Source organism: Chiloscyllium plagiosum, unplaced genomic scaffold (genome assembly GCF_037043375.1).
Source record: "Chiloscyllium plagiosum isolate Xiang-an unplaced genomic scaffold, Cpla_swu_hap1 HiC_scaffold_12, whole genome shotgun sequence".
NCBI classification, from domain to species: Eukaryota; Metazoa; Chordata; class Chondrichthyes; order Orectolobiformes; family Hemiscylliidae; genus Chiloscyllium; species Chiloscyllium plagiosum.
Window position 1 is genome coordinate 60217298 of NW_028270150.1, and position 16004 is coordinate 60233301.

Consider the following 16004-nt stretch of genomic DNA (forward strand, 5'->3'; position numbering starts at 1 on the left):
CGAAAAGAAAAATCAAGGGTGTGGGATTATATTGGACAAGTTTAGTTTTTGTAGATCCAGCACAGATAACTAGTTAAATGGCTTCCATTTAAGATGTGTAAGATTCTAAGATGGCACAATTTGTGTTGATATGGCATGTACAAAGGTATTCCGAAGAAAATCTGTTTCACAGTTAGAGAGACCTTGGATAACATTATTAAAACAAGTTGATAATTTACATAACAATGATCAAAATAAAAAAAAAACAGTAAATACACATTTTCAGTACAGGAAAGTACTAGAGTTTTTATTCCTTCATGTTCAAACTTCACTACAGCGTGAACTTTACAATAACTTGGAAAGTGAAACTTACAAAAAAGTGCTGGTAACATTAAAAAAAGAAATCTTCATCCCCAGAATGTCAATTATTCTTTCACACGAACAAATTTAAGGCTTAATACTTCAGTATAAAGTAAGTATGCAGATAAAACTTCACAGTATTCAAATGTCACAATAACATAATGAAGCATACAGCTAGTTAACAATACACATGTCACAGGTAATACATGAGAAATACAGTCTAATAAATGGCAAGTTAGGATACGGTTGCTTTAATAAATCTGGCAGGATTTAAAGCACTTGAAAATTGTACTTGAATTTATACCAACATACTGTACTATAGTAAATGGGGGAAAAGTTGGAGATCACTTCAAAAATGCTAGCCTGTTGTTTGGAGGGTCAACTGAAAAGGCCAAAAAGCTACCTTAGAAGTATTAACACCACAGTTTAGTGCTCACTGGTTTTGAACGTTTTTGTTCCAATTACTTTGAGAAGTTGGTATTTTATTCCAAACATTAAATCCAGACTTTCACCGCCAAGGATAATTTTAAATTTCCCGATTAAAACTAAGGAATAGTCAAAAATAGAATTTAATTGCAATCAAAGCCTCGTGCTATCTCTCTTTGCAAAATTTAGTTTTCAATTAGAGGCTTTTCTCCTTTGTTGCTTGCTAAACTCCCCTTCTTGTGTTAATGTACACATTTCAATTCAGAGGGAAGAATAAACAGCCTTAAACCTAATTCAAGCACTATATCCAGGGTAGTTTTGTAAATTTCTCATTTGACCCTTAATGTGAATTAACAAATCCCTTAACAGTAGATAAAGGGTTCATACACAAGGCAAAAAAGGCAGGATGCTATAAAAGGGAAAATAGGGTACGTGTTCCGTACCACAGGTAAGGTGCAGAACAGAAACAGTAAACTGTTGACCTCTACAAAATTAGTCAACAAGCATAAGGTGCTTCACAATCTAAGTTTTTGGAAATATAACAAGCCAACATTTCAAAAGTGATCCCTTACACCAAGACAAGTTTATTCAACTGTTTGAAAAAAACCCAAAACGCTAGTTTTCACCTGTTGTACCAAGATGGCTCAACCATGACAAGTGAACATTGAAATGACCACTGCATGGTTTAACTAATCTCCTTCAGCACAGACCACTGCAAATTTGTACTGACATAAGAGTCTCATTTCTCATACATTGTAGCAGCACTGACACTGGAAATATTTAATAAGCATCCTCTTAGGAGACTTTGGCAGATTAAACCTACAGTGTCTTACATAGCTTTGAATTAAATCATAGGTTTTCCTCAAATTTAAGACTGTTCTTGACAGATGTAGCAGACAGCGTGAGAAAATGGACCTTCTTTGATCAAATGCACTGGGCTCACAGGATAATGCTGTACAGATCAATAAAGACTTCACAAAGTTAGCCATTATCTTATTCGGCATAAAAGTGATAGATTAAGAATCCACGTGCAAGGTACAGAATATGTAGGAGGAATGTTTATTCTTCTCAAGGAAATGATCTCAATTTTCCTTTCAAAAGTGATAAACATTTCTATATATATTTTCCATCTTGAATTATTTCTACTTAAGTTGTAAAGGAGAATTGATTTGGTGCACATTTGTCTGTGATAGAATAGACATTATAGAAATATTGTAAAGTACCATATTGTTAGAATAAGTTACCACATTTACTAAATGCTCTGTCAGTACACAATTCACCTTTTGAGCTTCATCAAAAACATACATTTTAGGCCAGACTCTCTATTTTCTGTTGTTTTCTCTAAACACCTATTAATAAATGAGAAGATGGCTTGAAGGGTACACACTGATGATCGTTCAATCCAAGGTGCTATGATTTAAAACAAAACTATGTTCTTTTTGGGTAATAACTGATTATAGCCAAGTTGACTAGGAACATACTCAAGTAGTAAACTAGAAGCATTAGCAAAGAATGTGAAACTTGCAATTTTTGTACGATTGTACATTTGACCTACAAATAGTTACATTGACTAGTGCATTAAACACAATATCTATAGAATTTAGTGCTACTTGACTTCTACAGGCATTTTGTGTTTTTTTAGGAAGATCAATATGATAAGGAATATAGAGCAGGCATTCTGACAAACTAAGAATATTACATTATTTGATGCCAATGCTACTCTAGTAACCTACTAGCCCAGAGAATTCCCAAATACAGTATGTTTACTACACTGTATTTACTGGTGTTGAGTTTTCAAACTGAATAGCTGCAAGTGTATACCAAAGGCAACATGGATGTTCTACCATAGAAATTCAGAAGTAAAATGCACTTTAATTCATTCAATAGAATTATCAACAAAAATAGGTTCAGCGTGTTATATCATTCCATTAAACAAGGTAATATTTATATTCATTAAAAAGCATACTTCCAATACATGAAAGAGTATAAACTATAACTTTGGACATTAAAATCACAGTGGAATCTAAATTTATATAGACTCTTTTATAAAGTTGCAGATGCAACAAAAATCTACAATTCAGTGCTCATATTATAATGATACTTTTCTGTCTGAATGCTTTTTGTTGGAAGAAGGCTGGGCTCTAGAACAAGACAAACCTTTATTTGGAATGGTTTGAAAGCTCATTCTGATTTTTCACCATTCAAATGTCAATATAATAGAAATAAAAACAGAAGGCACATAGACTTAATGTATATGTTATAGAAGCAGAAAGGCATATGTGCAATACTGAATACTCAGGGAAGAACAATTATCTTGGACCAGAATTCTTACGAGAATTATAGGCACCAGTTTTATGACACAATCAAGGTCAGGCAAAAAAGGGCATATTCCATTCAGTATGGGTATCACTTTTGGACTTTTTATGTCATTACTATCTGAATTTCATCATATGATTTGACTTTGTATAAATCTGTATAACATGCAATGGCATGCAGGATTGGTGATATTTTTTAAAGGATGCATTTCATAGGTTATATGAATCTTTCTGATCCAAAAAGGAAAACCAACCAAAATCTTGATGTCAGTGCTCAGGTGAAACAAGTAAAAACTTAAAATAGAAGATATGCCACTAACAAACAGCATTAGTCTTCCTATATTGGGATGCATTAAATATCTCCAGTTTGTCCCTTTCAATACTCTGCCCAGTTTTAATCCATTATTTTATATCCAAGGGCGCTGGCAGTCAAAAGGAACAGTTTAATACAGTGCTGCTTTTTGTATCACAAAAATAGTCCTACACATTACAAAAGACTCACAATCCAGTGTGTTTGACAAATCAAAAAACGCCCTTAAAAACCCCTAATGAATCATCAGAGGAACAGCAGTAAATACAAACTGTTGTAACAATAAACAGACAAAAACCAATTAACACACATCAATAATTAGTTTCAAAACAGGTTACTGCAGCATTCTTAAGGGCAGACTTTGTTTTCATTTAATTCCTTCACCAAAACAGTCTTATACCAATAAATGTATCATTTTAAAAATATAAAATAGTACACAACAAAAAATATTTTCCTACCATTCAAAAGGATTATTCTCCACAAAACATAGAAAATGCCACCTAGAGCTTCTTTTAAGTATAGGGCACATACATGTTTTTGCATAAAATATGGAAGATGCAAAACCATCCTAGTGTTTTATAATTAGGAATAAAAAACATTCAGCAAGCAATCAAAATCATTGTACATCACCTATTATTAAAGGCGATGTCAAACTTGTCCAGTGCTTTCCATAACAAAAAAAATACACAATCTGTGATAAACTTTCATCTTAAATGGAGATAAACTGCTTACAAAAATAAAAAAAAGCAGATTATAAAAAAAAGAAACAGTAGCTGCAAGGAAAAGAGTGAGAATGTAAGATATAGGTCAAGAAATGGTTTCACCCACTAACCTACAATAATCTGTGAGCAACCAAACCTATCTTCTTTCATATTTTTGCAACTGCAGTCTCAAAAGTTTTCACTTTTTAAAAAAAATTATGATGCTCTCAGGTCATCTTTTAAAGTTACTTTATGCTTTTCCCAACATGAATTGTAAAATAAATTAAATGGAATAAGATTGGGTAAATAATGAAATTTTAAGTTTTTTTTGGTCTACAGTAGTCACATTAAAATATAAAATAATTATCAATGACAGTGTTGGGCTAACATAGTAGAAAGAAGGTGCACAACAGTAAACTGTGTGAATCTGATGTACTGTACCTAAGGAAAACTATGCTACTGTCTGATTTTCCAACATAATGGTTGGCTGTTGCTTAAGTGTCTTAAGGCAATCAGATTCTACTTTTGAAACAAATCAGATTTTGGCAAAGGCTGGAATAGACATCTGCATTTTTAAGTCGCTAATAGCTAATTGTTTTATTTTGTATTGAAAATGGAGATAAAACCATTCAAGTGATAGATTAATAAAGCCAGAATTAATTGTTACAAAAATTGATGTCGCCCATTGCAACACCCCCATAGTCTTATAGAGGATCAGATAAAATTTGAAGCAGGTAAGATACTGCAGAAACAAGATGCCTGCACATTTAAACCAATCAATTCCTCAATGTAAGACACAGACTGAGTTACTGAGCTAATTTATTCCAATGCATGTGATTTCTCCATTAGCTCTTCCCTGCCAACTGAATGAGAACTGTGCACCAATAATGCAATAAATGCTGTAAGCTGAAGGTGACTTGGTCCTGGGTCACAAGTTCCAAATTTAATCACAGAGATAGGCTAATGGCTAGGAAGCTTTTAGTCATCTTAAGGTTCAATCATTATAGACATTTATGTTTTAGCCTGCTTTGTTCACAAATTCCTGATTCTCTGACTCAATTTATCTAAAGTAAAATCCAATGAAAGGTTTCACATAGAACATGTGGATAACCATGTACCTTTCTAGCAGCCTATACACAGAAGACTTTCAAACTCTGTCCCGAAGTAAAAAGTGCATGGTACCAAAGCCTTAAGAAAAAAAAAATGAAAAGGAAAACTGATTTTGAAAAGTCTGGATACAATAGCTGCATTTAGGTAGAACTAGATATTTTGTTATTTTTCCCCATAAATTCTATTTTTTGAATCCAAGTAATTTCCAGAAACAATAAACCCAAAAATGCAGATGTCAAGGCATAATAAATTCAGTAGATTTGTCACAAATGCTAACCGATTAAATTTTTGGGTTAGTGTTCATTTACAGGGAAAGCAAAGTGCTGAATTAGTGTCATATCAAATAATGTGTTACCAGCTAGTATCCTGTACTAGTCTTCCCACCTGTGGGTTCAATTTTAGTTTAGGTGACTACTTTTGAGCATTGACTCGATGTGACACTAACACTGGTTTGGTTCTATTCAAATTCGATAACCCCCTCCCATCCCTCATCAGAAAAAAAAATAGCCCTTGTGTGTGCAAATGTTTAAGTGTGAATTCTGGTCAGTAGTGGAAACCTTACATGCAGTGCAGTTATCTCAGTGCATAACACCACCATTAACTTGCACACTAGGGTTGTGCTGACTTTACAAGACAGCAACAAAATAATCTATTACCACTTGGACACTTTTAAAATCTTACATTGGCATCCAGAGAGTAGGATCATTATGAATTTTGCAAATCAAAGTTTAGAATTGTGGAATACAACAGGAGTGTACTACTGCCGATGCTGACAAGGTTTAATTTGTTTCTGTACGAAATGAACCTTAATGCAACATGAAATTTATAAAACAAAAATAATTTGTAACACTACTGACAACCTGGTAGTGCTTCGTGTTTTTTCCAAGCTTCTAAGGTTCCAGATGTTACATTTTATTTAAAAGGATCACCTGTAGTTCTGGGCTAAAACTGAGATATAGAGACTGGTAAATTTACTTGGTACAAGTCTTTCTAATCCAAATCTGAAATTTGTTCACTACATTTTAATTATGTTGAAAGAAAAATAGTTAAAATTTCAATTCAAATTGTAGCTTTAAATACGATAGTTAAAAGGCTACAAAAAGCTTTTGTTTCCTGCTCCATTAAAAAAAAGAACTGTACCCTCAAAAATTATACTAACAAATTCTAAATGAAGCAAATAATCATAACGGAAACATGATTTCAAAGTTGAAAGAATGCACAACCACATAGGTGTACAGATTAAATGAAAAAAAAACCTTAAAATATAAAGTACTGGATCTTTACCAAAGTTGTTTTTATATTGACCCATATCTTCTATTTACATGTTAAGAATAAAAAGGTGGCTAGTTGATTAAATGCAGTATCAATGCACTATTCCACCGGCACAAACTGATTGCACACCTTAATTTGTTTAATCTTCTGTGTACAACCCACTTGCTATTGAGCATCGAAAGAGGCAGTCCTACTAGTTCTTTAAACAAAATTAATGCTGTACAGGCCACTTTTTACCCTCACATCTATCTCTGTTCCTGTGTAAATCTGAAATAGGCTATATTAAAATCTTTAATTGTGTTAAGTGATAAAATTAAATGCAAATTAAGGCAGGAATGAGTCTATGTGACCATAATTTACATACAGTAGTTGACTACTATATGATCATACACAAATTTTGCAAAGGATTAAGAAATGTGCCATTTTATTCCAACAGTCAGACTGTTAAAACCTTAAATTTTAAAACTGAATAAAATAGCTATGCATTTTATTTCCAGTAAACCAAACTTAAAATATTGCCAATGCTGGGAAACTGAAATAAAAATAATGTTCTGGAGAAACTCAATCAGTCTGGCACCATCTGTGGAGTGAGAAAGAAAATTAATGCTTTGAGTACAACATGACTGTTCAGATCTGAAGAGAGAGGTCAAAATGCAATAGGTTTTACATTGTAGAAGAAAGTAAGTGAAACAGAAAGGAAGGTCAGATGGGTTAGAGTCAAAAGGAGATTAGAAATCACAGGTGTCACAGAATGAAAGGCTAAAGGAGTGGCAATAGTTGTGGAGAAGACAACTATGTCCACTGAAGGTGTTAATAGCAGAATATAGAGCAGCTCTGCTGAAATCTGTGAAACCTGTGATCTTTAAACTTCCTCTAACTTTCTACTGACTTTCCCTTCTCTTCCATTTGTTGTTTCCTACCGTCTTCTGTAGTATAAAACCCATCACTTTGCCACATCTTGCGTCAGTTATGAAGAATTTGTATTAGACTCAAAACGTTAACACTACTTCTTTCTCCACAAATTCTGGCAGCGATTTTGAAATTTTCCAGTACCTTCAGTTTTTATTATGAATTTTAACTTGAGAAATAGAAGTTAACAGTGTTCAATAACTTGTTTAAATGTCTCTATCTTTAGTGTCCATGATTAGTACATGCATATTTTTCAGGTCATGTACTTCTTGAATAAGGGAAGTTGCTACAATACTGTAAAATAATTTAAATTGTTGCTTAAATATACTGTATCATTTCAAAGATATGCAATAAAGCATTATCCAAGGCAGCAATAGCTTACACCTGTATTTTCATCACAGCCTACATTAGAATAGCAAAGTGCTAACAGCAACAGCTTAAACTTGTTGTTTACTACTTTCTAAATAGTGAAAAAAGTCACAATTAGACAATTTTAAAAAATAAGATTCTTCTAGTTGATATACAGTACTTTACTCAATCATGTGAATTACTGAACTGGAGCATAGTGCACCTCATTTGCAAGGGGAAACAGATATCTGTATGTGTCACAATTTGATCCATTCATGATGAATTACCCTAAACTCACTATTACAACTATTGCAAAACAGCTGGCACTTTTCAGAGGCTCATTCTTTTATCATTTAGAGATGGAAACGAATAATACTTTCTTAAAACCATGAATTACATACACACTTCATAGTCTGCTCACTATTCTGACTCAAACTATAACTGATTTGAATCACTTTGTTTTAATTACTGCCTTGCTGCCTTTTCCAGATGACAGAAGACTAAATATAGTGTGTATAGTTCAGCTAGTGCCAAGTACAGCATTTGGAAATAGCTTACTAAATTCTCATACTCATCCTAATAAACTTATTAATCAAGTAATGATATAATAGCATATTCATTTGTGTGAGGTTGCCAGTACTGTATTGAAACATCTGACAATTTGCCAATGAAAAATGTTTCGTATAAGATAATACCTTACAGGAATAAAGGCCTTTACAGTTTTAAAAATCTAGAGACTATTCTATGAATGTGATTTTATGAAAACATATAAAGTATCATCAATGCATCGAGTTGCGATGTTTGTATTGTGATTTTATTAGTTTAATTAACTGCTTGAATTGTACTATAAGTTACCACTGATTAAAAAATTACCACCACTGTGATAAAGAATTTATGCAATATCTTGATTAATTGATCAGTTGTTCAGTCAGTTCTGCAAATGATTTGTTAATCTTGTCAGTCGCTTGTAATGGGAATTCAGTGTTAAACAGAATATCTAATTTACAGCTGGGGGAGGGGGGGTTACTCCAAGTTGTTGACCCAGCAATGAGCTAGGGTAGGGACTACCAATTCTACTCATTATAGTCACTGTTGGAGGACAGCAAAGGGCAGGAGTCCTGATTATCCGCATTGCTCATTTCTAGGGTGAACTATTGCTCATAGGTAGCATTTGTTAGGAAATTACAGAACCATAGTGCCTAGTCTTCTGTCCATTAATTTAAACAGTCAGAAAGTCAGACTCTAAAGGCTATTAACTTTCCAACTAGTGATCCATGAGCCCTGAACAATGCTACCAACTGATCAAACCTTATGACAAGCAGAGTCAAATGGCTGATTCACCATGAGTGCGCCGATATAGGTGGTTCGTTACCAGTCAGAAAGGTAATCAGTTAAAAAGAGATTTTGATTATTCATTAGGGAAACCCCAATTTAAACAAAAAGTCTGTTAAGAAGCACTGTGCTACATTCTACTTGATACACAGTTTATAACAGTTTGGTATTCCTATTTTTATGGAAAGAGAGCGAATACGTTACATAAATGTTTGCTGGAACATCAGTATAATATTCAAAAATAAGAAATGGCCAATTTATAAGTTGCTTATACTACATTAATAAACGATAATTTTACATTGCATGAAACAATCAAAGATCATAACTAGCAATGGGAGTTTATTTGTAAAATACTAACCTATTGGAAGCTTACTATTGGCAGTGTAGTTCTAATTGCCTATAATTTTGGTGCTGAAATATTATGATGAATTCACCAGCGTTTAAAGTATACAATGTTTATTATAAATTGCTCTCTGGTTTGTAATTATACAACAAAGTGTGCACAATTAAAATTGCAACTGTTGAGCTATCTCTATTACACAAATCAATATGTTCAAAAGGTACTATGTCTTCCAGTTTAAGTAACTTTAAGTTGAATATTAATCTATATGTTCAGGGCATTATTATTAGCTTTTAGTTCTCTCCCCTTCTTTAAAGGATGTTTGTTCTAGTTTTGTTTGATATTTCCTCAAATATTTTAATAGATAATCCAAAAATATCACTGGGTGTGAGAATCTTTAGATGCAAACTTGAACAATATTACCGAACAACTGAGCAAGTTATAATACTACCCCACAAGACTACTTGTCTCCTTTAAAGACATCTAGATCTACCAACACCTTAAAAAAAAGCCTAACATTTTCCTGCATAAAGTGGGAGGTTGCAGGATTGTTCACATTTAATACAGGCTAAAAATCATGTTCTGATGTATTATTTAAAGGCACTAATCCACATTGCTCATGACAGATCCTCAATAGGTTGTTCCAACAAACTAATAATTGTCCAGTAGTTTTTTTAAATGCGATAAAGTAGTTAAAAAAATTCTAAACCACATGATTCCACAAATGTTCAGGTTAGTTTCCAGAGTAAACAATGCAAAGCTATATGTCCCACCCAAAACAAGGGAGATAAATAAAATTGAGTGATGATACAAAATATGTCAATAAATCATGCAACAAACCATATCAACAATAAGGATGACTAATTGGTTACAGTTATTAAAATACATGTTGATTTTTTGACTTGTATTGTTGCCAAGGTTCACAATTTTAAGCCTCCAAAATATAAAGTGAAATACCCAAGAAGGTATTTTCAAGTGTGCCATAAGTACACAGTGGGTTGTGCATACAGAAGACCAAATTCTACATTTCACAATTTCTGAACTATTGAACTTCAATAATCTAATACTGTCTTGTTAGTACACATTCCTATGTCTGACTGATGGGCTCACCAATTAAAAAGGACAAATACTATGGAAACCAAGAGACACTGTGAATGCAGCGGGCTGGTGATAAGCAAGTGACTCAAAGTGATTGCATTTAATATTGCAAGGCAGATCTATTCTGTAATAAAATGTAAATGTGTACTATTGTATAAACAAATACTGCATTGCAAAGTTAAGCTTGGTTAAATATTCCTTCCACAGGACACTATTCCAGTAAAATAGCCTTATATCATTTGAGAGGCTTCCACTTATTGTGGCTAATGCCTAGCGTAAAGCCAACCACCCTTCCTTTCATATTTGCACCTTAAAATCTCAAGATCTAAATCTGTACTCCATAATGTTATGCCAACAGGACTTCTTAAAAGACCTATTGGTCTACAAAAGGTTAACTAAGATTGTTGCCATATTTTTTGTACAGCTTAATCAGTCAGTCAGTCAAAAAACTGAATTATTACATTAACAGAAAGATTTTCAAAATATATGTTGACCAATCTGTTTTCTATTTTTTCAGAACAATTTAAGCTTGATGTCAGCACTAATTTTAAAAGAGAACAGCATATATCAGTGTACTACAGCAACCAAACAATTACTAAAATATTCATAATCACAAGCTGCGTTCATCTATCTATAATCAAATGAAACATCCATTATATGTAATGAAAAATTGTCTGTATTATATTGTTAAAACATTTAGATGTGAAGCAGCTAAAAAAGTGCCAATCACAGAAAAACAAACAAAAGTGTACACTATTTTTTATGTGGGCAAGTGCCAAACAAAGACATTAAAAAGGAAGTGCAGTCATCACTATTAGTTTATTTCCTATACGATTAAAAAAAATTAACAGCCCGTTTTAGCTGAAGTGTTGATAGTGTAATTGGTGGAACTGATTTGGGAGGAATAGACAACCCTATAATGACAGGGAACTAAACTGACATTAGGAAAGAGAATCATTAACCTTGGATGCACTATTCATTATTTAATTACAGTCCTATTATTTAATTCAGCTCATCTGCAGAGACAGATTTAATAATTCTGTGCCACCACAAGCGAGGTTACTTTCTAAGATTGTCCACACTCATGGACAAAAATTATTCAGAATCAACGAAATCAAACAAGGATTTTAAAAAGAGATAAATAAATTGTAGACTCTCCCTCTCTCTTATTTACAGAGAGTGTGAGAAAGTAATTCCTATGGTTGGGAAATCAAACCAATGAAGGGCAAAGAAAGTAAAATGTGAAAATTAAGATGTAAGATTAGCAAAATGCATTATGGGAAACAAAATTAAATGAAGGACTGTGGATATTCATCAACTAATCAGAAAAATGTATAAATGTAGCAAGTGTTGTATGTGGACAACTAGAAAAAGTTGTGTGCATCAGTATATGAAATTGTAATAATCTGCGAGTAAACAGGATTAGGATTTGCTAAACAGGCTGTATTACAGATATCAAATGTAATATGTAACACTGGACCACTCAGCAAGTGGAATAATATTTCTGTGTGCATGGGTTATTATACAAGCGAATATAACAGGAAGTATATTTCACTGTGTAGACACAGAAGTAGTGTAATTACATGCAACAACCTGCAAGTAACACTGATGCAGTACAGGCCAGATTAACATATTGCCAGCAAAATAACAGAATGGTTAATAGAAAATGTGCAATGTAAAAGTTTACAAAAATAATGCTTGCCTATAAATAAATTTGTAGTCAGATAGGTGCATATTAAGTTGCTTTTTAGCATTTGATCCTAATACATCCCAAAAAAAGCAAAACCTTGTATCACTAAAAGTGATATGTTCCAGGCCTGGTCAACTGCAGAATTTAAAAAGGATAAAACTAGCTTAAAAGCACTTTGTGATGCATTCATTTTAGTTTTTGGGTTCTATAAAATGTTATTCTTATGGTAATGATTTAAAGCTAACATATGCAAAATATTGTATATTTTCAGCTAAAATTGTGCGCATATGAAAATTTCAAGTATTTGCATCTCTTTTGTACAGATACATAAGAAGAAAAACACAAAACCCTTGAACTGCACCATTCCTCTATAGTTGTTCAATCTTTAAAGAAAGAATAAGCAAGGGCAAGCGATTTGAACAAAACATCTGAGGAAAAATGTAATTGCACTGATCAAGACCCTCGGCTCTCAAAACTTATTCATAGTGCACAACTGAAGCTGTTCTCAACTTCATATTCATTATAATGACTGACTGTCTGATTTGGAGCACTGCAATAGATGCATCATGAAACTCTAATTATGTCTATGGCAACAAAAAAAATTAATCAAAATATTGTAATATTGATTGGATTACTCATCATTGACAATCTGAAGATAAAATAAAAGACAAAAAAGGAGCAGCAATCAAAAAGACAGCATGTCAAACAGACCACGTTGATTATATGCTAATTTTGAATGATATCGACCACACATTGTGGGGGAAAAAAAAGTTCCTTCAATTCAGCTCATCTGATGTCTGGAAGAGATCTTACAACCTTAACAGTCTTCTGAATATTAGTGGCAGTGTACGCAAAAGTTCCAAAAAGCCTCACCTCTGCTCAAATACTGTTGTAAAAAAAAAATGCACATCCATGTAGTAAACTTTTTCAAAACCATCTGCAATTAGAAAAAAAACTCACTGCGCTTTTCCTCATATTTCAATAACAATGAGTTGTTTGCACAATTGAGAAATAAATTTTTGTACCTAACTGCAGTTGCATGGATGCTGCATTATATATTAAACCTTTTAATATTCAAAATGAAACCCCTCTGTGTAAGTGACCTGTCCACAGCAGGTAAATAATAAATATCTGCCAGTGTCATTACAACCACTATACATACAAAGTCATCTCTGTTAAAGGCAAATTTTGTGACCATCTTAACACAGAAATGTCAATACATACCAAGTATTGTACTTCAAAAGATGTTGCATACCACAGTTTATTCGACTTCATGCTGTGTAATGATCTCAAAGAAAATTTCCACCTTAGATAATGCAACACTGGATTAGATCTGTAGAGATAGTAGGCCTTTGTAGTGTTCAACACGCTAGCAATAAACGAGAGCTGAATGTGAGGAAAAAATCTTGAGGCCTGTAGTGGTCATCCAGCCAGTGGAGCACACACAATAACAGGCATTAAGGCCACCATCCTGAAGAATTCTTGAACATCTTGCTGCTGGTAATAATGTGCCAGCTCTTTTTGTTTTAAAATTTTCTTTTTGTTTAAATTAATTCCAAATTTGTTCTTAGCATAGTTCCTTAACCATCAGAAACGTGCATTCTCATATGGTCATTGAACTGTTCGATTTGGTCGAACTTGGCTGGGCAGACAGAGCAGACATATGTAGTCACCTCAGAGCAACCAGTGCCATGGAGTGCCATGTGCCTCTCCAGTAGGGTCTTGTGGGAGAACTTCTTTTTGCAGACGTAGCACTCATAGGATTTTTCACCACGATGAAGTCGCATGTGAACATTGAGGGAGCTCTTTTGGGTGAATCGCTTGTTGCAGATATTACACTGATAAGCTCGCACACCAGTGTGTGTTACCATGTGTTTAATCAGATAATCCTTCAGTGAAAAAGATCGCCAACAAATGCTGCACTGATGTGGCTTCTCTCCTATGGAACAGTTAACAACAAAGACAACAAACGTTAGTCGGTTCCAAAGCTAGCACAGTTTATCATATTGCACTTTAGTTAGAGAAAGATCTTGCTTAACTTATGGCAAAGGAGTGGGGCTCCTGAACTGGAGCTCTTTGGCTCTGTTGGTATCTTTTCTTTCTCTTTTCATGTTTTCTTTCCTTCCTACTTACCTCCTGCCCTCAGATAGCATTGGTGGTAGTGAGTTGACTCAAGCTCAAGCCCAGCACGGACCCCTGGCCTCGAGGTGTGGCCCAGTGTGGACCCGCAGCCTCAAACTGAGGCCCAATGTGGATCCCCAGTATTGAGTTGAGGCCCAGCGCGGACCCTCCACTGGCTTCAGTGGGACGCCCATTGTGAACTCCCCAGCCCCTGGGGGATGCCCAGCATGGATCCCCAGCATCGAGGTGAAACCCAGCATAGACCCTCAGCCTCGAGGTGAAGCCCACCTCAGACTTTCCCCCGGCCTCAGTGGGATGCCCATCGTGAATTCCCCTGACCTCAGGGGGATGCCCAGCATGGACCCCCTGCCTAGAGGTGAAGCCCAATATGGACCACCGGCCTCGAGGGGAAGTCCAGCATAGACCTCTGGCCTTGAGGTGAGGCCCAGCAGAGACCCTCGGCCTCAAAGTATGCCCTAGCGCAGATTCATTTTCTCTGCTTTAGAAAGACTATAATGCTGAACTTTATTTATTTTTCTAATTTATACTTAAGATTTTGTAACCAGGCACTTATGCACCTAAGATAGCACTGGAAATGACAACATTGCATACTTTTCACTGTACTCATGTACTCAAGTAATGGATATATATGACAATAAACTTAATTCTAATTCGGTTTTCAAGTTACAGAAAAGGAGTTTTTTTCTTTAAGCAACAAAAATAAAACTGATCTTTTCTAGAATTTTCAGTCAACATTACTACTTCGTCTCACAAATTGCCTTGCTGGAGTATTTGAGTGTGTGGTAAAGGGAGGGTGTGGAATAAGACTGTAAAATTGTTCCACTAGCCAGTCCAAAAGTACTGGTATATTGGTCTCTGATTCTAGAAAATCAAAAGAGGAAATCAAAACCAGTGCAATGAGTTTGGAATTGGCTGAACCTCTGGTCAGGTGTCTAAATTGCCAATATAACCGCTTTAGAATGTTACAGCAATTTTTATTTAAAAAGCAATTTTGCAACTTGTAGGTTGTGACACAATTTTGAAACATGGGTTGGTCACCACCATTTTAAGAAATTCCACATTTGTGTGACTGAATAGAATTAACATACACAGTTGAAACTGTTGAAACATCCTGAATTAATGGCTTGAACAGATATTCATTCAGCTCTCAAACACATCAAAACTACTAAGTGCCTCAACAACAAAACAAGATGATTATTCACCAAATCAATAAGTATAAACTAATGAATATCAATGATGATCATAAATGAAAATAATATCATTTTACATCATTATCAAAAACTGTGCAAAAGCAAATCTAATCCATAAGCATCTAGAGAGAAAATAAATACATTTGAATGCATCCAGAAAAAAGTTATTCCAAAGCAACATGGCCCATTAAGGAGAAACGTCAGCACAGTAAAGCCATGGCATTGAAAGACATTAGCAGAGAAGCTGGAGATACAATCCCAAATGTTGAAAACAACATTTGTGCAAAATTAGTCAAAAAGAATTTCCTTGTCATAATATTTGAGTTCCTGCAACAAATCTAACCTTCCTCAGGAAATGCTGATCTTAGAAAATATCAAAGACTCTTAAATTCTCTGGCCTGTTTCTGACATATGATCTTTTGTCATCCTAAAGTCTGGTCTACTTGCATTCTTCAAAATAATATGATTTGGAGATGCTGGTG

General features: G+C 34.3%; 1 protein-coding gene across 16 annotated transcripts in view; it reads right to left on the bottom strand.

The window, feature by feature from the left end:
• Nucleotides 1-16004, bottom strand: part of LOC122555094 (zinc finger and BTB domain-containing protein 20-like) — a 339090-nt gene that overhangs the window by 33531 nt on the left and 289555 nt on the right. For 13 of the 16 annotated variants that reach the window (XM_087992869.1, XM_087992863.1, XM_087992872.1 and 10 more), the window contains one exon: nt 259-14129. In XM_087992869.1, the coding sequence (XP_087848995.1) occupies nt 13771-14129 (359 nt within the window). In that variant the 3' untranslated portion in view covers nt 259-13770. Of the gene's footprint in view, nt 1-258; nt 14130-16004 lie in introns of those variants that run through there. The other 3 variants (XR_006313160.2, XR_006313163.2, XR_006313162.2) reach the window with 1 other exon arrangement.